The 25,388-nt window shown below is 39.9% G+C and overlaps 2 protein-coding genes and 1 non-coding gene across 11 annotated transcripts in view; 2 read left to right on the top strand and 1 right to left on the bottom strand.

Annotated features, from left to right (window-relative positions):
* The window catches only part of NIP7 (nucleolar pre-rRNA processing protein NIP7), a 92,200-nt gene that overhangs the window by 55,594 nt on the left and 11,218 nt on the right, over positions 1 to 25,388 (bottom strand). Inside the window, exons 5-6 of one of the 9 annotated variants that reach the window (XR_006197457.1) lie at positions 14,536 to 14,630; positions 12,774 to 12,918 (exon numbers count right to left, since the gene is read on the bottom strand). The exons of 6 other annotated variants lie outside the window; for them this stretch is intronic. Coding sequence is in view for 2 of the 3 variants with exons in the window: in XM_042920763.1 (XP_042776697.1) it covers positions 24,832 to 24,933 (102 nt within the window). In the remaining variant the exon portion in view is untranslated. Of the gene's footprint in view, positions 1 to 865; positions 1,257 to 12,773; positions 12,919 to 14,535; positions 14,631 to 24,831; positions 24,934 to 25,388 lie in introns of those variants that run through there. 2 more of the 9 variants (XM_042920764.1, XM_042920763.1) reach the window with 2 other exon arrangements.
* On the top strand, positions 235 to 24,810 carry TERF2 (telomeric repeat binding factor 2). The gene is made up of 10 exons (XM_042920755.1): positions 235 to 663; positions 767 to 862; positions 1,513 to 1,643; positions 11,594 to 11,680; positions 12,733 to 12,879; positions 14,828 to 14,934; positions 16,266 to 16,658; positions 21,228 to 21,313; positions 23,337 to 23,380; positions 23,893 to 24,810. The coding sequence occupies exons 1-10, from the start codon at positions 285 to 287 to the stop codon at positions 24,049 to 24,051; spliced, it is 1,629 nt and encodes a 542-aa protein (XP_042776689.1). The 5' UTR covers positions 235 to 284; the 3' UTR covers positions 24,052 to 24,810.
* TRNAK-UUU lies at positions 2,769 to 2,841 on the top strand. Its single transcript has one exon. It is a non-coding gene; the product is annotated as a tRNA-Lys (tRNA).

The following is a 25,388-nucleotide window of genomic DNA, read 5'->3' as shown; positions in this document are numbered from 1 at the left end:
TGTGTGCTACATTTCACAATTTTAAGTGCTAAATAAGCTGCACATATTTATCTTTCAGTATCTTATACGCAGTCCCAGTATCTTATAGTATTCCATCATTTAGGAGCAAAGTTGATACTTGACCGCAAACTGCGTTGGTTTACCCTCCTGGACGGCTTGGACTCCAAGCCCCATCAGTCATTGCGGCCTGCATACTGGGAACTACGGGGTCCGAGAGGGAGTTAGCGATCCATAGTCTTTTCCCTCCCAGAAGCCCGCGGGCGGCTAGGAACGCAGTCCGTGTCATGGCCGCGGGAGCCGGGACGGCAAGCCCCGCTTCCGGCCCGGGCGTTGTGCGTGACCCGGAGGCGTCACAGTCGAAGAAGCGGCCCGGCCGGGAAGGCGGGGAGGGCGCGCGGCGATCGGACGCGATGGCGGGAGGAGGCGGGAGCAGCGACGGCAGCGGGCGGGCGGCAGGCCGGCGGGCGTCCCGCAGCAGCGGGCGCGCTCGGCGGGGGCGCCAGGAGCCGGGGCTGGGGGGCGCCGCGGAGCGGGGCGCGGGGGAGGCACGGCTGGAGGAGGCGGTCAACCGCTGGGTGCTCAAGTTCTACTTCCACGAGGCGCTGCGGGCCTTTCGGGGTAGCCGGTACGGGGACTTCAGGCAGATCCGGGACATCATGCAGGGTGAGGGCCGGACCTAGGGAAGGAGGCTGGCCGGGGAAGGGGATTTGTGGGGCCCGGGTGTCGGGGCTGGGGGTCGCCGAGCCAACGATGTCTTCTTTCCTAGCTCTGCTTGTCAGGCCCTTGGGGAAGGAGCATACCGTTTCTCGGCTGCTGCGGGTTATGCAGTGTCTGTCGCGCATCGAAGAAGGGGAAAATTTAGGTATGGCAATTTTTGTGTTCTCAGGGCTTACTAATTTAGGGTTACGTTGTTGTTTTCCAACTTATGTCCAGAACTGAAGGATTCGGGGTGAAGGTGCACTACTATGTCTCGATCACAGTGGTCTTTTTCCTTCTAAAATGAGTCTATTCCCTGGGTCTAGTTTTCTCCAGTTAAGATTCTCTTGTCTGCTTTTCTATTTTTTATTTCCTCCCACCTGTTTCTTGCTTGCCCCAACTTTGCTGCGATCTAATGAGTTATGTTAAGATGGCCAAATTTTTCCGGGTAGAATGTTTTCCAGAGTATAAGCACTTTTTTTTTTTAATTGAACTTAAGAGCTGTTAGCAAAACTGTCTCCAGTTTCTGGTCGCTTGTATCTGAGGAGGATGTGTGTAACCTGAAATTTGAGATGCAAATACATGGGTTAAAAAAGAAATTTTTACCTGTCTTGAAAATTAAAAAAGTCACTTCAAATTCATTGGCTTGAATTTGAACTCTTAACATGTTTGTAAGCTTGTAGCCAATTTGTTAGCAAGTTAAATGCAAATGTTACCACATTTACATGTGTCTTTCCAGATAAACATGTATTTTGGACATGTTGTTTCTGCTTCTTATAAAATCTCTTAAAGCGAAAATTGTGCTCTTTGTCCTAGACTGTTCCTTTGATATGGAGGCTGAGCTCACACCACTGGAATCAGCTATCAATGTGCTGGAGATGATTAAAACGGAATTTACACTGACAGAGGCAGTGGTGGAATCCAGTAGAAAACTGGTCAAGGAAGCTGTAAGGCTCTGTATTTATTTCTTTTTTTCTTTTGGCAAAAATCAGACGTCTTTGAGCATACCAATGCTTATCTTTTCTGTGTGATGATGGAGAGAGCAAGTGAACATATTGAAATGTAGACACACACAGATGTTATATCTCTTCAGGTGACCCCTTCCCAGGTCAGGCTTGGAAAGTGTTAATGGCAGGTACGCTGCTTTTGTAATTTTGGTTGCCTTCCTTGTGGCCTTGGCAGAAGAGGCATTACAAAGGAAATGGGTTGGCATTGAAGACTGACATTTTGGAGGTTATTACACCATTCAGGAGCATCGTGAAAGGGCTAGAAGTAACAGGCCTAGGATTTGGTCATCCTTGTTTATAATAAACCAAAGAGGATAACTGGGGCCTTGACAAATGTGGGACTGACTTGGAAGAGGAACATTGCCTTTGAACAAACAGAATCAAAGGTGCTGGGATAATCAGCCAGTTAGAGAACCAGTAATGGTAGAAGGCTGGCATAGCCAGTGTTCTTAACAAGGAAAAAGCTACTGGGGTATCTGGGAATTTGAGTGTGTGTGTCATGGCTTAGCTAGCTTCAGATAGTAGAACTTACTTTTACTTAAAACACAACAGGCAGTGGAAACCAGTCAGAAAAAAACCAAGGCTGCGGGGGCGGGGGGGGCGGGGTTGTGGAAGCAGATGTGGAGGTGGGGAGTGAAGAATTAACAGCTGAGCATTGCCTTGGTGGTGGAAAGTAAGGAAACTGTTAAGAAAAGAAAAGGATCCTAAAAACATAGGATCTCAGGTAGGGGTGTGGAGATAAAACTTTGCTTAAGCAAGGAAGACTTTCTGTCCTTTGGCTGTGTGCTGGGTACTTAGGTACCCTGTTAAAAAAAACAACTAGTGTGTGTGAGGTACAGATATTTATTCAATTAAGGAGCTACTTTTGGTTTTGGAGAGAATGCTCAGAGAATCCAAATTCCAAAGAGGAATAATTCCAAGAATAGATTTTTAGTATAGGTAAGTCAAGTTTGTGATGGAGGGACAATGTCAGAGAAGACATATTAGCAAAGGAGGAGAAATCTATGCCTACTTTCAGAATAGCTAAAGATCTTTTGAATGGTAAGAAATGGTACACCATTGCGTGCCTGGCTGGCTCAGTCAGTAGAGCATGAGACTTTTGATCTCAGGGTTGTGAGTTCAAGCCCCATGTTGGGTATAGAGATTACTTAAAAATAAAATCTTAAAAAAAAAAAAAAAAAAAAAAAAAAAGGAAGAAATGGTACCAGTTCAAAATAATTCATGTAATTCCTATTAAGTTAGGTAGCAGATTCAGAAGTGCAATTCCTTTAAAACACAACAGCTACATAGATTTATCTCTATCCCTTCTTCTGGAAGAGTATTTGTGGGTTTCATCTGCATATTTGTTGTTTTATTATTATTTTTTTTAAGTTTATAGATCACATTTGGGGGCTTCCTTAGGAAAAATCTGTTAGCGAAATGCAAATGACCTTAAAACTGTCAACCATACTCTTAGTTGACCTTGTTCTTTTCCATTTTCCATCAGGTACCAGATTTCTTGTTATACTGACTGTATTATAAACTGTTATTGCTGTGGACCAAATACCACAAAATTTAGCAGCTTAAAACAGTTAATATGATCTCTCATTTTCCAAGAGTCAGGAATCTGATAGTGGTTCAGCTGAGTGCTTTTGGCTTGAGGTCTCTCATGAGATTATAGTCAGGCTGTCTGCTAGGATTGCAATCATCTCAAGACTCATCTGGGGTTGAAGGATCTATTCTCATGCTCACTCACGTGGTTGTTAGCAGGACTCACTTCCTTGCTGGTTGTTAGCTAGAGACTTCAGCTCCTTACCTCTCTGCAGGGCTGTTTACAGTGTGATGGCTTGCTTCCTTTAGAGCAAGTGATCCAGGAGAACAAGAGCCCAAGACAAAAGCTGCAGTCTTTTATAACCTAATTTCACAAGTATCATCACTTGTGCCATATGCTGTTGGTCACACACACCAGACCAACTATGGATTAGTGTGTAATGGGACTGTGCAGGGTGTGGGGATCACTGCAGGGCATTTTAGAGGCTGGCTACCACAATTACCTTGAACTCTTATTCAGTGATACTGTATCACTTGCCTCCTAATTTCTTATTAAAAATTTTTCATTTAGATTCCTAGAATCTGTTAATGGTCATCTTTGGGAAAATGCCATGGAGTACCTAGGCTCATTGAAGCTTTCTGATGCATTTTCAGCTTTTTGTAAAGTTTCACAACATTCATTTAAATGTCTATTAAATTTTTGTTCAAGTTTATCAAATAAGTTATTTGTTAAGTTAGAACTTTTCATTGTATGATGTAGGCATTTCTACAGGTCTTTGGTACCCCTTCAGGAATCAAAAAACTAGTTTCATAAACAATGCCAAAACATTAGTTGACTTTCTGTGCATTGACTTTGCACTAGTGGTGTAAAAGTAGTGATGGGTAAAATTGCTAGTATCTTGGCATGACCAAGGTGGTGGTAACCTGTAGAGTAGTCATTGGAGTCTTCATTGCCACATTCTTGCAGTTTAAAAAACAAAAGCCAGTTTCAATTTAGAAGATCACTGATAAAGCAGTAAAATTATTAATTTTATTAAATCTAGACCCTTGAGCAAAAATCCTTTCAGTATTTTGTGTGACAAAGTAGGAAGTTTGCTCGAAGCATTTCTGCCATATACCAAAACTTGATGGTTGGCTTCAGGAAATCACTTGTGTGACTGTTTGAGTTGCATGCTGATCTAGCACTTTTTTAATGGAACGAACACCTTTCTTTTTTTTAACTGAAAAGAACTGACACATTTTGGCTGTTTAGGTGTGGGCATTTGGCAGTCATTTTCTTATAAAAGAGCAAAGGGAATTTGTCACTTCAGAGAAAACAATGATAGTATTTGTTGCCATTGATAAAAACTGACGCTTTCAAGTAAAAATTTAAATTCTGGAAAACTGGTATTGATGTGCCTGACAGTTTCCCAATTCTTAGATTTTTCTGATAAGATTGATGGTGATTATTAATATCGGTTATTTTCAAGGTATTTTTAATGAATGTGTCAACATTTGGAAGATCTACATAATTCAGTAAATATTTTCCAAATGGCCAATGCAGTATATTATAAAATCATTCATGGGTAAAAGATCCATTTAAAATGCAAGATAGACTAACGGATTTTAATGTAACAGATGATGAAAAGTTCACTTGCCCAAGTTTGGTGTAGAATCAAAGAAGAATATCCACAATTTTCTCAAAGATCTGTTAAAAATACTCCTCCCTTTTCCAACTTCATATGTATGTGAGGATGGAGTTTTTTAGTATATTTTAACCAAAACAACACATCACATCAATATGAATGCAGAAGCAGATATGAGAATCCAACTTTCTTCTATTAAGCCAGATATTAAGGAGATTTGCCAAAATGTAAAACAAGGCCAGCTTTCTCATTAGACTTTTATCTTAGAAAATACAGTAATTTTTCATAAAGATATTTATATTACCCTGCAATGAGTTTGTTGTTTTTAATGCATTAATAAATATTTAAAATTTTTGTTTTATATTTGTAATATATTTCTAATATATTTCTATAACCCACAAAAACAGAAGTTCTTTGGGGTCCTCATTAACATTTAAAAGTATAAAGGAATCCTGGAACGCCTGGGTGGCTCAGTCGGTTAAATGTCTGACTTTGGCTCAGGCCATGATCTCACGGTTTGTGAGTTCAAGCCCTGCGTCAGGCTCTGTGATGACAGCTCAGGGCCTGGAGTCTGCTTCGGATTCTGTCTCCCTCTCTCTTGGCTCCTCCCCTGCTCACATTCTGTCTCTCTCTCAAAATAAATAAAGATTAAAACAAAAAAACGTAAAAAGGAATCCTGAGACTAAAAAGTTTGAGAACTGCTTCTGTAAGCTGTTAATGGTATTGAGGCTAAATTGGTTTTCTCTTCATAACTGAAAGATTCCTCAGGTTTCTGTGGAGAACAGCAGAGAGTAACATGTATGCTATATTATTGGGAAAGCATTTATTTGTTGCTTTTTGCTGTGTATCATTCTCCCCTGCACCTTTGGTAACAGCACTTTTTCTTTTGAGGCCTTACCCAATTTGGGGGGGCTGGGTGCATAAAACACACTCTTTAAGTACCTTAATTTTTGAAATAAAAAGCTTTGTCAGAGCTTTTTGAGTATTCCTGTTTCCCACAACAGCCTGGTTTCTTTCTGAGTTTTTTTCTTTAGCCTTTCTTCCCTTCTGTGAGTTTTGGTTTTCTCTTTCTATGTGCCTTCTGCGATTTACTGCCCCCCCTCCCCCCCGGTGTTGCCCAATATAAACTTATCTTGCCTCTATTGGAAATCTGTGCTTGGAATTTCCTTTTTATTTAAGTTAGCCAGAGACCATTGCTATTGCTTACACCCTAAGAACCTTAGAGATATATACATAAGCAAAGAAATTATACTGCTTTCTGAAAACTTTCAAGTGAAAAAGAGTTCATTTCTTTAAAACAAACAAAAAACTTTCCAGGAAATTAAAATAGATTTAAAAGATAAGCTCATAGCACAAATGTTGGAGGCAGACTTTTAATTTAGATTTTGAAAGCATTCATATTTCCTTTCTTATTTTACAAAGTAAATATAGTAGGACCTGGTTCTAATTCTGGAAAAGACAGAGTAAGCATATTCTCTTCTGTCTTACTTAATGCAAGTCTAAGTCCTGGACAGATTGTGTGGAGCACCTATCTGACAATTCAAAAATGTAAATGATAGTAAGCAGGTGAGGAAGAAGACGAGAATTTGAAGGTCCACCAACTGGTGATGAGTAGCTGACCACTTTTTCCTTCTCTGTTACCACCTAGCCTGGACTTGAAGGCTCCCGAAACCTAGAAGTGCACTCTAGGTGGGAAGAGAAAGAACTCCAAGAAAGGCTTTCTCTGGCCTGAGGAGCAAGAAAGAGATCTCCTGAGGGTCAGGGAGGGTGGGAAAAATCCCAGGCTTTTTTTTCTCCCTTCTCTCCTGCCCCAGCACCCAGGCAATACTGCAGTGGTGGCAGCAGTGGCCCAGTGATGACACTGGCAGCAGGGCTGGCACCTAAAACTGAAGGAAGAGAACCCTTTCTCTTTTAGCAGTGGAGCTGTAATCCCTAGAATGCAGAGCAAATTCCACTGCTTCTTTACTGTCTATCCTGCTGCTTGCTGTGGATACAGATGCAGTGTATAGCACAGTGGGGGAACTAAACCCCAGGAATGCAAGGCTGGTTTGGAACTTGAAAATCAATCAGTGTACTCCACTCTATTAGTCCAAAGAAGAATAAAACATATGATCTTTCAACTGATGCAGAAAAGGCATTTAACAAAGTTCCTGATAAGAACACTCAGCAAACTAGGAATAGAACTTTCTCAACCTGATAAAAGACATCTATGGAAAACCTATAGCTAACATCATCCTAGATGGTGGAGGATAGAATGCTTTGTGCTTATAATCCAAAACAAGGCAAGGATGTCCATTCTCACTGTTTCCATTCCATGTCATACTGGAAGACCTAGCCAGTGCAGTAAGTCAAGAAAAAGAAATAAAAGACAACAGACTGGAAAGGAAGGAAAAAAACTGTCCCTATTTGCAGATGGTATGACTGTCTATATGGAAAATCCCATACAATATACTAAAAAGTCTATAAGTAAGTATAGCAAGATTGGAGGATATAAAATCAACATACAAAAATTATTCATATGTCCAGTATATATTAGCAGTGAATGACTTGAAATTATCAAAACAGTGTCACTCATAATAGCTCCCAAAAAGAAGAAAAATAAATTCTTAAGTATATGTCTAGTAAAACATGGGTAGGATCTTTATGTGGAAAAACACAAAATACTAATGAGAGAAATCAAGACCTAATACATGGAAAGGCACACCACGTTCATGGACTGGAAGATGATATAGTTAAGAGGTCAGTTCTCTCCAGGCAATGGAATGAAGACCCCAATGACTATAGTACTAAATAACCAAAACAATTTTGTAAAAGAAGAACAAAGTGGAGGACTCACTACACAATTTTAAGACTTACTATAAAGCTGCTCAGGACTATAAACATAGGTTAATGGAACAAGAGTCCAGAAATAGGCCTACACAAATATGACCTTGATTTTTGACAAAAATTTGAAAGAAATGCAATGGAAAAGGTATTCAACGGAAAAGGATAGTCTTCAACAAATGATATGAAATAGCTGGATGTCCATATGCAAAAAATGAACCTTGACCTAAAACTTACAAAAATTAATTCAAAATAATCTAAATGTAAAATGTAGGTGCCTGGGTAGTTCAGTCAGTTGAGCAACCAACTCTTGATTTCAGCTCAGGTCAGGATCCCCGGGTCCTGGGGTTGAGCCCAACTGTGCTGAGCGCAGAGCCTGTTTAAGATTCTCTCACTCTCAACCTCTGCCCCTCTCCCCCACTCATGTGCATACACTCTCTCTCTCAAAATAAAAAAATTAAAATAAATGCAAAATGTAAAGCTGTAAAACTTAGAGAACATGAAAGAAAATCTTTATGTCCTGGACTTAGACAAAAATTCTTAGCTATGACGCTGAGCATGATACATAAGAGGAATTTTTTTTTAACTATATTTATTTCAGGGCACCTGGGTGGCTCAGCTGGTTAAGTGTCTGACTTCAGCTCAGGTCATAATATCATGGTTCGTGGGTTCGAGCCCCATGTTGGGCTCTGTGCTGACAGCTCGGAGCCTGGAGCCTGCTTGGGATTCTTGTGTCTCCCTCTCTCTCTGCCCCTCCCCTACTCGCACTCTGCCTCTCTCTGTCTCTCAAAATAAATAAACATTAAAAAAAAATTTTTTTTAAACTTTTATTTTGAGAGAGCACCCGTGCAAGTAGGGGAGGGGCAGAGAGAGAGAATAAGAGAGAATCCCAAGCAGGCTCTGTGCTGTAAGTGCAGAGCCCGACACGGGGCTAAGAGGAAATTTTGATAAGAGGAAATAGTGGTAAATTGGACTTAACAAGAATTTAAAACTTTTTTTCCGAGCAAAACATTTAAGAGAATGAAGACAAGCCATAGACTGGAATATTCACAAATCACTATCTGACAAAGGACTTGTGTTCAAAATATATAAAGAAGCCTCAAAAAAAAAAAAAAAAAGCACCATTTAAAAAATGGGCAAAAGTCTCCTCAAAGAGAATGTACAAATGGCACATAAACACATGAAAAGATGTTCAACATCATTTAGTCAATAGAGAAATACCAATTAAAATCAGTGAATACAGGACATACTATTAGAATAGCTCAACTTCAAAAAATACTGACACTAATGATGTGGAGCAACTGGAACTCTCACACATTGCCAACGGGAGTGCAGAATGGTATACCCACTCAGGAAAACAGTTTAGCCATTTCTCATATAAAGTTAAACATACATTTTCTGTATGACCCAGCAATCCCACTTGTGGTTATTTACTTTAGAGAAATGTTATGTTTACCCCAAAACTTGTACATGAAGGTTTTAGCATCTATTCATAATCACCAAAATTTGCAGACAACCCAAATATCCTTCAGCGGGTGAATGGATAAACAAAATGTAGTACAGTAGCCCCCCACCCCACCCGCATCCATAGTTTCACTTTCTGCAGTTCCATTACCCACAGGCAACTGTGGTTGGGAAGCAGATGATCCTCCTGACATAGTCAAAAGGCAGAAGGCCAGTAGTAGCCTATGGCTAAGTCTTGATACTTACATCATTCACCTCATGTCCTCACATAGGCATCTTACCATTTCACATCACAAGAAGGGGGAATACAGTACAATAAGATATTTTGAGAGACAGACCACATTCACATAACTTTTACTATAGTATATTGTTACAGTTCTTGTTTATTGTTGTTAATCTCTTACTGTGCCTAATTTATAAATTAGACCTTATCATAGGTAAGTATGTAGAGGAAAGGGGAGGGAGGACTACAATAAATTCATACAATGGAATACTACTCAGCTATAAGAAAGAAAAAAACTATATAGATGTTATAACAACATAGATGGATCTCAAAGGCATTTATACAGAGGGAAAGAAGCCAGTCTCAGGGCTACAGCCTCTAAAAAATAAGTGCCACATACTGTATGAGTCGATTTATATGACCTTTTTTTTTTTAATTAAATTTTAGTTAACATACCAGACAATATTGGTTTCAGTAGAATTCATTGATTCATCACTTACATACAACATCCAGTGCTCATCACAAGTGCCCATTTTAATACCCATCACCCATCTAGCCCACCCCCGACCCATTTATGACATTCTTGAAAAGATGAAACTGAGAAGATCACTGGTTGCCAGGGGTCAGGGATAGGGGAGGGGTGACTAGAAAAGTAGCACAAGGGAGGTTTTTGGATCCATGGTTTTTGTGTCCTCTGTGGCCGTTACAGGATTCAGTAGGTGTTTTTAAATGAAGAACACTACACCCCCCAAAAAGTTCATTTTACCGTATGCATGTTAAATAAAATTTAAAAACATGATAGGATCCAAATGATTTTATACAAAGTAAAACCTTTGAATTCTTCAAGAAAGTTCAGTATAGTCTTAGTATAGTTATTCTGCGGAAAATGATGTAAAAGCAAATGTGGTCATGACTAAAATGAAAAGACCTACTTTGTACCTTCCTTGGGCAGCAAGAATTTATATATGGTTGTGCCTGCTATTCAAGAGCATTTGAATTTGTATGTATATAGTATATGTATTTGTATACAGTTTCCTTTGTATGCTGAGGACAGAATCACCAGAGATTAATACTGAAATCCCCTTGCTATTCCTCCTTCTCTTCATCTGTATCTCCTTCAGTTTTTCTCTGAAATGAAGATTGAAAATATCTGTGGACGAGTTTTCCTTACCGTGTGTGTGTGTGTGTGTGTGTGTGTGTGTGTGTGATATGTTTCTTATACCTCTCTTTGACACAGGATTTAGAGTAGCTACTTTATTCTGTAAGATAACTCCAAATGCTCCCAACTTTCCCCTGGCTTTTCTAATTAAAAAAAAAAAAAAAAAATGTACACATATATTTTTAAAACATCCCTTGGGGTGCCTGGCTGGCTCAGTCAGTGGAGCATGTGACTTTTGATCTCAGGGTTGTGAATTTGAGCCCCACATTGGGTGTAAAGATTACTTAAAAAATAAAATCTAAAAAAAAAAAATCCCTAAAAATTTTTGATCACTGTCATTTTACCTCTGCATATCTTTTCTTGGGGTTTCTTTATGAAAGGACTCTTCTTTTTCTCTGTAGCTGATGAGACTTTTTCATTCTGCCGGGAATTTTGCCCCTTTTGTGTGTTACATGTGGATGCGTTGGATTTGTTCATCTCAGTAATTTCCTGTACACTTTTAACTGGAGTTGCCAGCTGGGGTTTTACGGTAGTGAGAGGCTGTGTTGGTTCTCCTACAGAAATGGCCTCAGGCCTTTCCTGAATGGAGAGCCGAACCCTATGGTCAGCAAATGGCTTTTTCCCCCCCAACAGCCTATCATCCCCACTCTGTCCTCATCATTATATCAAAGCTTTGCGTCCAAAAAGAACAGATCCAATTGTTCTGGGGACCTGGAATGACTCCTGTCCATTTTGCTTTTCCTTGGGAGGCCCTATTCAATTTGGGTAAATGGTCTGTAATCCAGAGGATCAGATTTTGCTTTATCAGCTATTTTTTAAAAATCCAGTGTAATGTTGAAAATCTACTACCCTACACAATGAAAGAAGAGTGCTTACAGTTGTTCATAATGCCTGAGCAGTGACTGTTAGTTTTTAAGTACAGGAATTTGATAGATTGTGAAAAATTTCTTGGGTAAATAAGGCTCACTTTTACTTTTTAGTAGTTTATTTTAGTACCTGATTTTCTGATTACTCCTGTCATTATTACAACAGTTAAAAAAAAAAAGGTTTTTTTCCCCTTTTGTAGGCTGTCATTATTTGTATCAAAAACAAAGAATTTGAAAAGGCTTCAAAAATTTTGAAAAAACATATGTCCAAGGACCCCACAACTCAGGTAAATTTGATATACTTTTGCTTCCCTGACTTAAATCCATCTCATTGTTTTTTGTGGGGAAACAGGGAAAGGGTTTCTTTGTCAGGAATGTAATTTAAATATTTGGCATCCTTAGCATGTTGTCTTTTATATACGGGATAAAAACATTGTGAGATTGACTTTTCAAAATTTATTTTGTATTGTACAAATTTACCTAAATTATTTTCTTGCCCATTTCTGTCTGGTTTGTGGCAGAACTTTATTTAAGTGATCAGCACCAGGTATTAAGCTATCAACTTCGGTAACGCTCCTATTACATAAATGCTGATTCTGCAGACTTGAGAACCAGCCTTGGTGAGGACTTAACTCCTCTATTTTCTGGTGTCAAAAGCTCTGTTGGTGCCCTGCTCTTTTTTTTTTTTTCTTTCCTTTGTAAATCTAAATTTTAGTTTTTGAAAAGGTAATACATGTACATAATAAAATTCAAAAAGTACAACAAAAGAGCTTAGTGAAAATTCTCTCATCTCTTGACTTAGCCACCTCATTCATCTCCTCATAGACAACCAGTGTCTTTTTTTTTCTTTTATCCTTTCAGAGATAGTCTAGTCTATGCATATGCAAGCAAACAAGCCTATGTGTGTGTATACAGAGATACATACATATATCTATTCTTCCTGCTCTTCCCATATATACCTGTGAGCATATTCCTACACACTAATTTGAGCATTTTGTAAATTGCTTTTTTCACTTAATATATCTTGAAGTTCATTCTATATTAGCACGTAAGGAGCTCCTTCATCCTTTTTTTCCTTAAGTTTAAAAATATTTATGTAAATGTGTAAAGGTACTTTAGATCCTAAGTTCTTCGTATTGTTTTATAGCTACATACTAACCCATTATGGCTGATCCATAATTTATTGCCCTGTTCTTTGTGGTAGGCTCCCCTTCCTATATATGAACACTGATGGCCATTGACAGCATTTGAAAGTCGATAGTGTTGTCTCAACTCACCATCACTGAATTTTTACTAGAGTTCTCCTTTCTTATGTTGCAAATATCGGTCCTTTGTGTAGAAGCTGAGAAATGATCTCCTGAACATTATCCGTGAGAAGAACTTGGCCCACCCTGTTATCCAGAACTTTTCCTATGAGACCTTCCAGCAGAAGATGCTGCGCTTCCTGGAGAGTCACCTGGATGACGCAGAGCCCTACCTCCTCACGGTGGGGCTTGGCCTTCTCTTCCCATAACTGTGATGTGGCCTTGAGGATGTGCAGGCAATTAGAAAAGGACAGCTCTTTTTAGAAGTGAAAAGAGTAAATGTGTGTAAAAGACTTTTGATTTATATGCACTGTCTTCCTTAATTAAATGCCTTAAATATACAGAAGCGGAGATTCTGACAGAGGCACATGGAACATACCTGGTTTCCTTCACCTTCCATTTATACCTCCTACATGTGATTAATCTGTTGTGGTTAAAGTAGGGGAACACTTGAAATGAGTGGTGGTTCCCAAAGGAGATGGAATTTGAGTTCAGTTCGGGAGCAAGAGTGGTAGATACAGTATAATAGGGTTGTTAAGAGGAGGAAGGAATAACTGGAGAAGAAAGGTGTGATGAGAAGTATGATAAGGCATAAACTAAATGAAGACGTTCTTTAATTGGATCAAAGTGATCAGCATAAAGAATGGCAGCAGTGAGGCTCAGGACAGCATGTGGAAGAATAAGAACCTAGTGTGTCCTATAGGGTGGCCTGTGATATTGGAAAACTGAGTGAGAGGGTTTTGTTTTGGTTTGATTTTGGTTTTAAATCACCAACATCTGAGAATATCTTAGCTCAGGGAGGCTGGCTGATTCAGTCAATAGAGCACATGACTCTTGATCTTGGGGCTGTGAGTTCGAGCCCCATGTTGAGTGTAGAAATTAATTAAAAGTAAAATCTTGAAAAGAAAGAAAGAAAGAAAATATCTTAGCTCATAACAGTAGATCTGCCAGGCCCATATTAGACTAGTGTTAGGTGTCCTAGCAGTCATTTGGCAGATGTGAAATTATCTGTAAAGCAGATAGTTTGGAATATTCAGGGAGCAAGTGTCAGGATACTTGAGCCTGGCCTGGGGTCCTTTATTTTGTATTCCAGATAACTGGAAAAATAACCTTCTACTGTTGGGGGGGTGCGGGGGACAAAACTTTGTTCTTTTTTTTTCTTTTTCTCTCTTTTTTTTTTTAAGAGAGAGCATGTGCAAGTGGGGGAGGGGCAGAGGGAGAGAGAGAGAATCCCAAGCAGGCTCCATGCCCAGCGCAAAGCCTGCGTGATCCCAGGACCATGAAATCATGACCTGTGCCGAAATCAAGAGTCAAACGCTCAGATGATTGAGCCATCCAGGCACCGCCCCCTCTTTTTTTTTTTAAGTAGGCTCCATGCCCAACATGGGGTTTGAACTCATGACCCTGAGATCAAGAGTCACACGCTCTACTGACTGAGCCAGCCAGACACCCTTAGAACTCTCAGTTCTTAAGACACCACTTGTTACAGATATGTATATCTGAAACAGAATGATACTAGACTAATTGGAAATGTATAAAACTTCAGTCAGAGGGAGACAAATGGGCAGTTGGAGTTAGAGCAGGATTGGCCCACTCAGGGCTTTATGTGGTATAAGTAAGGATTTTCAGAGTTAATAGGAAAAACATATTTGTGAAATATGTTTTATAAAAAAATTTATACACAAAGTAAAAGATATTAATATAAGCATTAGTTACCCCAAGTTTGGAAGAAAAAGTTTGACTTTTGTCCATGACCCCAAAAGTATATTTGGCATTCAGAAACTAGATTAGAGATGAGATTAGAAGAATGGAAGAGGAAGTAGAGTCAAATCACATACTTGTTTGTTGTCCAAAAGGTTGAATTCTTGCAGTGTCAAGATGGTCAGCACCACTCAAATTGAGTTCTCCTTTAGTATAGAAAATTGTGAGCCATCTTTTGAGGAAAGAAAAAAGCAAGACATTTGAGATAGTTCTTGTGAATTCTTTCCCTTTGTATGTCCTCCTCTAGTTTATGCCTTGAGTGGATTTATAAGTGAACATGTTTGCATGTTGAGTATGTACATTCATGAAAGAAGAGATTTAATGAAATTCTGTGACTTCCTCTTCCTGATGACATCCTTCTTTTCCCAGATGGCCAAAAAAGCTTTGAAATCTGAGACTGTCGCCTCAGGTACAGTGAAGGAAGATAAACAGCCAGCACCAGAGCCTGTGCAGAAGCCACTCAGAGAACCTGCAAGGTGAGAGGGATGCCCTTTTGCGATCTTGGGCAAAACATAAGGGTAGTCTGTTGGAAGCAGTCTCCTTAGAGTAGAATCAGTTAGTTTCTCCTAGTACTGACATGTTATTTGGTGACTTATATAAGGCAGTGTGGGAGTTACAGAGCATACCTCGGGAAAATGAGAATATTGAAGATGCGATGTCATATCCCTGACAGAAGTTCCTGACTGGTTGTTCCTCAAAGGTTCTTTCCTTCTCTGTTGTCCTGTCCTTGCCCATATTCACTCATTACGTCCTTGTGGATACCTGATCTCTTAATGCACTGTTCAGACTTGTGAATCAGATTCCCAAGACAAGTTGTTAAATAGGGGTTACAGGTTTAGATGCCTTTGGGGGCCCAGTAGAAAATGTACAGGAGTGAGTACAGGATAATGCATTTCAGAGCATGTGAGTGTGAACCAGAGAGGGCATGCTTTTCAGCTTCGTGTGATTGTTGCAATGTGGAAATGTCCAAGGATGCCCAAACTTCAGTTCAAATTTTTATGTGAGACATCCAGTTTTGTTTTTGTTTTGTTTTTTGACGTTTCCCAGTGTGGGGAGGCAATTAGTCCAATTTAAAGAAAACAAAACTTGCATAGGTTAGGCAACAAGACATATCTGTCAGCTGGGTTTGGCTTGTAGGGTGCCAGTTTGCCCTCTCCTAACAGTTTTTAATTTAATTATACCAGTTATTCCAAATCATAGTTGAACTTAACTTTATTATGAAAAGGCAGTTTCTCATTGTTCCAAGACTGGCACACTTCTAACTCTGACAATTCTCAAAATCCCATTTATAAGTGTACTGTAGGAGAAAGGGGGCAGAATGGAGACCAGTCTTTTCCTTCTTTCACATGAGGGTTGAACTGGAGAGCTGGAAGAGTTTAGACTTCAAGGTGAGATTGCTGAATTGTCATTTGGTTGCCCAGACAGACTCGTAGCTGTTCGGCACTATACACAGTTCTGACGTAGTTGCTATAGTTCATGCAGACTAAAGGGATTAGCATGCTGGCTAAGGAGGTCTCTTGGAAGAGGAGTGTCATTGGCCCTAGTCCTTTAAGGTTCTCTTACTTGGGAGTTTAAACTCCAGAGCTCAACTTCTATATCATATAAAGCCTCTATTTATGCTTATAAATGGAAGCTTTATAATTAAAGGTTGTTTTGAGCAACTTTTTTTTTTTTTTTTTCCCAAATGAAGTGTCCTCAACTTGAGGAGTCCTCTAATTTGAAGCTTCACACTTTGGAAAAGTTGTGGCTGTTTGGATGAGCACCAGTAATGGTGAGACTGATCTTTGTATATCTGCTTCATGTGTAGGCAGTTACGGAGTACTCCAACCACCATTGGAATTATGACCCTGAAAGCGGCTTTCAAGACTCTGTCCAGTGCACAAGATTCTGAGGCAGCCTTCTCAAAACTGGACCAGAAAGATCTGGTACTTCCTAATCAAGTGTCTCTGCCATCACCAGCCCTCAAAAACAAGAGACCAAGAAAAGATGAAAATGAAAGTTCAGCCCCTACTGAGGGTGAGGGTGGCTCTGAACTGCAGCCCAAGAACAAGCGCATGACAATAAGCAGATTGGTTTTGGAGGAGGACAGCCAGAGTACTGAGCCGAGCACAGGCCTCGACTCCTCCCAGGAGGTCGTCCCGGCATCACCATCCAAGCCCACCGTTCTCAACCAACCCCTCCCTGGGGAGAAGAATCCCAAGTATGAAGACGTTCTTTGTGGCAGTTTTGGGGCTGGTTGGTGGTCCTGGTTGGGCCTGGTATTGCTTCCATGAATGAAGTAACTTTCAGCTAAGTTATTCACCACCAAGGCTTGCTCAGACTGCTAGAATGTGACTTGGGAGTGGGGAGTGACGACATAGCCATCCCTGCCAGTTCTGAAGCCCCACCCGTGGGCTTCGAGGCATTGCACTAGGCGTGAGTGAGGATGGAAGGGTTTCAGAGCCTCCTACTCATTGCTGCTTTCATTTTTAGCAAACTTCTGAGTGCCTTGACTACTAAGTACCAGTCTTCCTTGTTAAAAGAAATTTGTCTGAGTTAGGCCACTTTAGACTTTGATCCTTAAAAAAGATTTATGAATATTTATAGTTTTGCACCTTCTATGAGTATTTAAGACTTGGCAAACTCAGTAAATATCTCCTAATCTCTCACATTCTGCTAGGCTCTGTGGGGCAGTGGTTAGAATGCTTATATTTTGCTCCCTGTCATGGGCTGGCTCTTAAGTTTTGCTACCCTTTGTGCTCTCTTGTGGATCCTTCCTCTAAGCAAACTGGTTTGCTTTTTCTGTCTGGAACATACTCTCTTTGTTTCTACTGCTGTACTCTTCTTGCTTCCTCTCATTCCCCACAGTTGGGTTTTCATTCCTCCATCATTGCTTGTGAGAATCCCATCCCTCCTTCAAAGGGAAGAGAAGCTGATATTGATGAAGTACTTTCCATGGGCCAAGCACTTTTCACATATTATTTTACTGGATCTCTAGAATCCCCACTCTGTAAGTGATATGTTAGCCCCACTTTTAGATGACAAAGGTTTAGAAAAGTTATTAATTTGCCTGAAATCACAAAGCTGAAAAGTGGCAAAGTTGGGCTTTGGGATTTTTAACCCTAATCAGTCTTGACTCAAAAAGTCAATGGCCCATACACCACCTACACCAAGATGTTTCTTAAAATTCTGCTTCTTCCATGAATCTCCCCTGGCAACCCTGCTTTAAGTGATCATCTCACTGGTCACCCAAGGTCATTGCCATCTCTACCACTGCTCTGACATGCATGTGCTAGGTGCCCAGAGAGGCTGTGGCATCTAAATGATTAATACTCAGGCACAAATCTGCACAATACATACCATTACCTACATTTGGAAGTGAGTGAGTCATTGGCTGGGCAAGCAAATGGAGCTCAACACACTTTTATTCTCATTTGATACATGATCTCCTTTATTCCTTGCAGCAGTCCTGTAAAGCATAGATATTACTGCTATGAACAGATGAGGAAACTGTAGAGAATGCATGATTACAGTGGTTTTATAAATGGGAAGATTCGTGAAGATTTAGACCTGTTTACCTCTCTCATGTGTCAAGCACATGAAGTTTGAAGGGTATTTTAAAGCAGAGGTTGGCAAACTACAGCTCCTGGGCCTAATATGCCTGGCACCCACTTTTGGAAGTCAGCCACAAACATCACATACGTATTGTTTGTGGCTGCTCTTGACGCTACACTGAGTTGAATAATTGCAACACAGACAGTAAGGCCTGCAAATCTGAAGGTACTCTCTGGTCCTTTACAGTAAAAGCCTGGCTAAAGGATTTGCTCATGAGGTACCTGGGAGCTCCAGGGAAGAAGAGTTCAGTCTGCTCAGCAAAGTTGTGGGTGGAACAAGCCTTGCAGAAGAGCAAATGTTGAGCTGACCTCGAAGGATGAATAAGAGGTCATCAAGCATATTGTGGGGTGGGGGTTCTAGACAGCAGGGATCTCTTGTATAGTCATGAGAAAGCCTAGTATGCTCCAGAAAACATCATGTATTCTGTATGGCAAAAGAATATAATGCACAGAGAGGATGAAGGGAAGAAATGTGTGGATGGGTAGATGGGCTAGGTCTTGAATTCTTTTTGTATTCTATCAGTCAGAGGTTCTTAAGCTGGGCTTCCTATCACAGTGACCTGTGGGATGTTTAATAAAATAGATAATCCCAGGATCCTGAGTACTGAATTAGAAGGGGCAGGATCTGTAATCTGCTTTTCTAACTATACCCCAGATAATTCTACTACAGCTAATCTGAGGGCCTGATTAACTACCACTGATGGCTTCTGAATAGGCACTGAGGCAAAGAGATCAGATAGGTGGCTGGAGACTGCTACTGAATGAGTAGTCAAGATCTGGAGGAAGCTGGGCTGGTGGAATCGAAGGCAGGATTAGGGTATATCATCTGGAGGGCAGGGTCACAACTAGATTTTTATATGTCCAATGGCACTTGGCACAGGGCAAATGCTTATTAGCTATTTGTTAACCAAATAAAATAATAATTCTTGGTTTCTTGCAATTTAAAGGGTCCTACCCAAAACTTACATAAAAGGCCAGCAAAGGGTTAACATTTTAGGCTTCCTGGCCACTTGTGTCTCTATTGCTTATTTTTGGTTTTGTTACAACCCGTTGAAAATGTAAAAACCATTCTTAGCTCAAGGATTGTACAAAAACCAGCAGCCAGAGGCTGTAGTTTGCTGACCCCTCTAGACCAGACGCCTCTAGCCCATTCACTGCTCATCAAGTTCTAACTTTACCAACAGGAGCTTAAGGACCAGGAAGTGACGTGACTTGCCTAGGATTGCACAGCCACCTCACAGTGAGATGAGGACCCAGATTTCAGCCCCTTCCACAACAGAAGTTAGGCAAAACCAAACGTGTGTACACAGAATAAGTGTTGCGTTCAAAGGAGGAGCAGGAGGTTGCCATAGTGGTCTGTGCAGATTGTCTGCAGGCAGAGTGAACAGACACATGGGTGAAAATGACAGTCCCAGAGGTTAAAATCAGTTTTATCCCAGCATGGGGATAAGCAGGCAGAAAACTAAAGCTGTAATTCTGACTTTTATTTATAAACAGTAACACAGTTAATATCCTGAAAAGGAAAAACATCATGTAATTTTTTTCACTTTGTCTCAAGCAAATTATTCTCAGAAATAATATTTTTGGGGATATGACCCAGCTTAAAAATAAAGTAAAGTAGATAGTTTACCATTTGTCTCAGCCATGTAGGCAATTTCATAGAAAACTCCTGGAACTCAAGGAATTTTTTCCAAGTCTGTGTACTTCTTAAGTGAACAGCTTTCATTACTCATTTGCAAAATACCTAGCCAGTCTTAAAAATAAATTTCCATTCATAGTTGGGGAAAGGCAGAGGTTTGTCTCTGTACTCTCTTGGTCAAGTTTTACAAGTCATTTGATCTATATAAATTCTTCAAAATTAAAATCAGATACTTTACATGTTTGCTTTGTAAAAGATGTTACAATTCTGAGATCAGATTTGTGCTGTGTTATGTTCCGAGGGCCATTTATTATTAATCGGGTAAACATAGTTAAAGTTGAATAGGAAAGACTGACTACAATTTTCATTTATTCAATAATTCAAGTTTGGGATTATTTCTTTAGCTTTGGGACTTTTTTTTGATTACACTCAGGTACTTAACATTTCACTTTTACAGGAAGGATTCTTATTTGTTTACACTCTGATCCTCAGTGGTTTAATTTATTTGCAGCTCTTTGATAATCCTGTTACTACTCTAGCATTTACTTCTCCAGCTCCTGTTAGATTATGTGTTACTGTGCTAGATGGTTGAGGTAGACAAATGAAGATACAGAGCTTGCCTTCAAGGTGCTTATGATTAAGGGGTATGCTGTGAACTGGCTGTTTAATAAAGTGGAAGCACAACCACAAGGGCAGAGGAGTGGAGGCTTTTTGTGTGTATTCGGGGCCAGGACTTAGGGTAAGCTTCATTGGGAATGATGGCCTTAAAAAATGGGTAGAATTTTACTTCGCAGGGAAGGGAATCCCAAGCAGAGGGAAGTGTAGAGAGGAAAGAACAGAGCTTATAGAAGGAAAAGAGCAGAAGGCATGGCTGCCGTTTGTGCTGATGTGGGTGGAGAGAGGCGGCTTTGGTAGCAAGAAATTGTCTGGAGCCAGACTGGAGGATCTTCATTCACCCATACAGGCTTCAATGTTGAGGCAGGGAGAAGCCATCATGGAACAGAGATGAGGTAATTTCAGACTGATGTTCAGGTGGTTTTGGAAGGGGAAGGGGCTGAGGACAGAGACTCCAGTTAAGAGACTAGTGATACTGGTGAAAGGTACCAGTGCTTGGACAAGGGGAATGGAGAGGGAAAAGAATGCAGTTCAGAGATTGGACCAGGGCATGTCTTTGAACATGGAGCATGTCTTTGAAGAACTGGGAGCAGTTTGCATGTTCTGGGTTAGAAGAATGCCGAGTGAGACCTTTAAAATGAGAATCCAAACCAACCAACCAACCAAGAACAGGAAAATGAACAGATTTTGAGGGGGACAGTGGTGTATTCATTCATTGCTGAGTTTGAGGGATGATCCTGCAGCCTGCGGGACAATGACATAGAGACGCCTGGCCAGGTCAGGACTTTGGGAATTGTAAATGGATCTTCACTGTGGTCACAGAACAGGGAGGAGTACAGGCCATGAGAGAGCCGAGGGTAAAATATGGGATGACCCTGATGAATCTGTTTTACATCTTGTCCTCTTGTTGATCTCCCCTCAGAGTACCCAAAGGCAAATGGAACAGCTCTAATGGGGTTGAAGAAAAAGAGACATGGGTGGAAGAGGATGAACTGTTTCAAGTTCAGGGTAAGCTAGGACATTCTCCTTGGTCTCCTTGACAGTAGCTGAAGTATAGATGCCTGTTACTATCACATTAATGTTCCAGAAACTGCTTGTCTCCAAACTAGTATAAGTCTAGTAAGTTCCTCATTGTGATTCACGAGGAGTCAGTTTTATGTCCTTTCCCATTAAACGATGGAGACTGTCAAAGCAGCACTTTAAACAGAATTTTTAATTAAAAAAAATTTTTTTTTAGTAGGCTTCACACCCAAGTTCTCAGGGCTTGAACTCACAGCCCTGAGATCAACAACAGTAGCATCCTCCACCGACTGAGCCAGCCGGGCACCCCATGTTTTTGTTTTAATAAATCCTATATTTAATTCTAGCTGATGTTCTTACTAAAGTCTTTTAATTAAAGGTAGAAGTGGCCCTTCCCTGCATTTCTTGTTTAAGTAAAAAAAATCTCTTACCAGTTTATTTTTTTCCAAAGTAAGAAACTTTACTTTTCCATAATTAATATTAAAACTTGTAGCATTTGCATCAGAATATCTCCCACCACATACTTTGCATTCTAATGGAAATATCTTAAGTACTAAAACATAATCTTGGAGATTCTAAAGACTTTGGTAACACAGCAACAACAGTAAACCTTCCAATCTCAATTTTATCCTTAAAAAGTACCTTAATTGGCACAATCATAGTTGGCAAGATCAAGATCACACAGGAAATGGAAGTAACAGAAAATCAATAAAAGTGGCATAAAGTATTTAAAAACAACAGGATCTAAAAGTTCCAGAAAACATCTACTTCCAGTGCAGTCCAGATTTATCAGCTTTAAAATCTGCTTCCACTACAGTATGAAGTACTTCCACGATTTAAAAATAAATAACCTGACTCTGTCTGTAAATATCCCTTTTCCTGAACCACCACTACTGCTGTAGGAAGCACTGCTGGGACAGTAGCATCTGCTGCAGCAGACCTCTAGCAAGTTTCACCTGTGTGCAATTTTGCCTTTTCTTGCAGCTTTTTAATGGCTCTTGTTGGCTTGCAACGGCATGTCTTTTATACTAGTATACCCTCCTCTAGCCCTCTGGCCTTTCGAAAAATTATCTTTGTGCATTTTTTTGAGGCCTGATGTCTTTCCTTATGGTGAGAATGTGGAACTTGAGCAGATCTCACATGGTCTCTCTGAGTGGGGAACAATAATTACTATCCTGTTCTTGTTTAAGGCTTACTATCCTGTTCTTGTTAAGATCTTGAACCACACTTTACGTACATAAAATGATCAGGGATTTGAAAATTCTGGCATACGACAGTAAAATTGTGTTATTTCAAAGCAGTGGTTAGCAAGGGGTTGTAAAGCAGAAATTATACACACAACATTATAATACACTTCACTTGAACACAGGTTTGAACTGCACGGGTCCACTGACATGCATTTTTAAAAAATAAATACAGTATAATACTGTAAATGTATTTTTCTTAGGATTTTATTTCTTACTTTCTTAACCTTTTCTCCAGCTTACTGTAAGAGTATAGAACATATTACATATAACATGCAATATATGTGTTAATTGACTGTTTATGTTATTGGTAATGCTTCTGGTCAACAGTAGGCTATTAAGTTTTTGGGGAGTCAGTGTAGATTTTTGACTAGATTGCGGGTTGGGGCTCCTAACCCCCCACATTCTTTAAGGGTCACTTGTAAATGTGCATATATTAGACTTTTAACACAGTCACTCAGTAATTTTAAAAGTCATGTAGGTTTTACTAAAAAGCCTGAAATCCATCATTAACCTTAATTGAATGTCTTTATTGAATGTCTGTCTGTAAACTATTTGCTCTGTAGAGATTCTCATTGGCTGAAATGACTGTTACCTTGTAAACAAAGGACAAAAACAAATTACCATTTAGTGACAGCCTTTCTTCTCTCAATGTTGGGAAATTCCAATTAAGTTTTCCTTTTAAGAACATTTGATGTCTTTTTCTTGTGGTTTGTTCACAAGAGAAAGGTGAACTCTGAAATGAATCTACTTTTAATGTTTTCCAGCAGCACCAGATGAAGAGAGTGCAACCAGTATAACAAGAAAGCAGGTAATTTAAAATTACATTTTCTGACCTTTTCTGGTCGTGTGGATAGAACAAAGGTAAAATAAGTACGCACACCTCACGGCATACGGTGTATTTCCATGCACCTGGAACATGCATAGGACATAGGATGTTTCCATGCACCTGGAAGAAGGTCTTTCAATTTTCCAAATAATCCAGGATTATTCCACATAATCCAAAGTAAGTTAAAGGAAGAAATTCTCTGGAAGAAAAACCTAGGAGGACAGAAACCTGATACATTTTCCTATGAACAACATACGTTTGAAGTTTTTAATGCCGAAGTGATTATTAGTTGACAATGAAATGGCAGGACACGGAAAATTATTAAATGTCTAAATCCACAGTGTTAGCTTATCTATATCATGTTTTAAAAACATAAACCCTTCTTTTGGGTTCAGATTATTGTCCTACGATTCTTGAGTTTACCTCTTCATTGTAGGAAAATGTGAATCAGTGGAGAGACAGGTTGTGATAAATATTTTGGTTTTCTTTTGCAGAAGTGGACTGTAGAAGAAAGCGAGTGGGTCAAGGCTGGAGTGCAGAAATATGGAGAAGGAAACTGGGCTGCCATTTCCAAAAATTATCCATTTGTTAACCGAACAGCTGTGATGATTAAGGATCGCTGGCGGACCATGAAAAAACTTGGCATGAACTGAAACAGGCTTTCATTTCCACAGAATTCACAGGAGCATGGTTCCTAATAATAGCCCCTGATAGTCTGTTTTTCTTTCAGAAGCTGGGCTGGGATGAGAATTTTGGGCATCCTCCTCCAACATGGGGGAGGTACCAGTTCTACTTCATTGCTGTTGAAGATCATGGAGCTGAGAAACAAAGCCAAGTCCACCCCATGTCCTTGGCAGAGATGACAGGCACATAGCTTGTACAGTGCCAGAATATCATTAGTATTTCCCTTCTTTAGTGGTTTGCTTGAATTTAAATCCCTGGTAATCAGTAGAACCTTCTCCTAGGAAATGGTGGAGTCTGTTAGGAGCCACTCATGACTCTGACCTGTTAAAACCAGCAACGTGAGCATTATTTGGAGTGAACTTGTTCCAGGTAAAGCTTTGGCCTTCTGATGCAAATGCAAAGGACCTTCATCTGTCATGAACCCAGGTTGATGAGAGACCAGTCCTGGTGGAATCAGTGTCTCTTTAAAAACTCTAGCCAGTTGTAACATCAACATCTAGACCTGACAGCCTTGGCATTTGCTCCCAGTATTTGCTGGGCTAGGCAGGCAGGTTTAACCTCCACCTCTCCTGTGGTTGAACCAGTGTGTTTTTTGGTAAAATGGTGATTGTAGATAAGCTTAGCCCTTTACCCCAGTCCCCCTGCCCAAGTCTCTTCCTTATGCTGGACTTTTAAAGCTTAAAAAAATCTTGACTGAATATAAATGCCTAATTACATTCTTTGTGAAATGGTTGCTTCCGCCTGATTCCCTAATTGTGCTGTGTTAGTGTCTTGCTCTGAAACTCAACATTCCCTTCTCCTTTTGTACCTTGTTGTGCTTGCTGTCTCTCTCGGACATCCTTAAAGACTGTCTTTTTGGCAAAAAAAAAAAAAAAAGAAAAAAAAAATCAGTAAAGTGTTTTCTGTAATCTTTTTTTAAAATATGAGAACTAATTGTCCATAACTTGTAGCACTCTTCATTAAAGTCTTGCTTCTCTCAAATGTTAAGTAGCTATTTAATTCTAGCAGAGCACGTATGAGCAGATGGAGGTAGCACCATGTTGAACAATCTTTGCTGAACCATGTTGACTGTGTTAAGAAGCTGATGTCAGCTTGTATTGGGTGTTTTAATCCTTGAAAGCCATGTCCAACAGAGATGTGGAAACTTCCTTTTAATTTGTCCATTTCTTCATATAACATATTTTGGGACAAAATTCCCCCTTTCTCACATTTGAGTGAAAGGCAAGTTGTAAAGAAATGCTACAGTTTTAAAATTCATCCTGTACCTACAAGTTAGAAACTTTATAGAGCTTTTTTATATATTTAC

The sequence above is a fragment of the Panthera leo genome, chromosome E2 (genome assembly GCF_018350215.1).
Source record: "Panthera leo isolate Ple1 chromosome E2, P.leo_Ple1_pat1.1, whole genome shotgun sequence".
Taxonomy (NCBI): domain Eukaryota; kingdom Metazoa; phylum Chordata; class Mammalia; order Carnivora; family Felidae; genus Panthera; species Panthera leo.
This window is presented reverse-complemented; position numbering and strand designations above follow the sequence as displayed.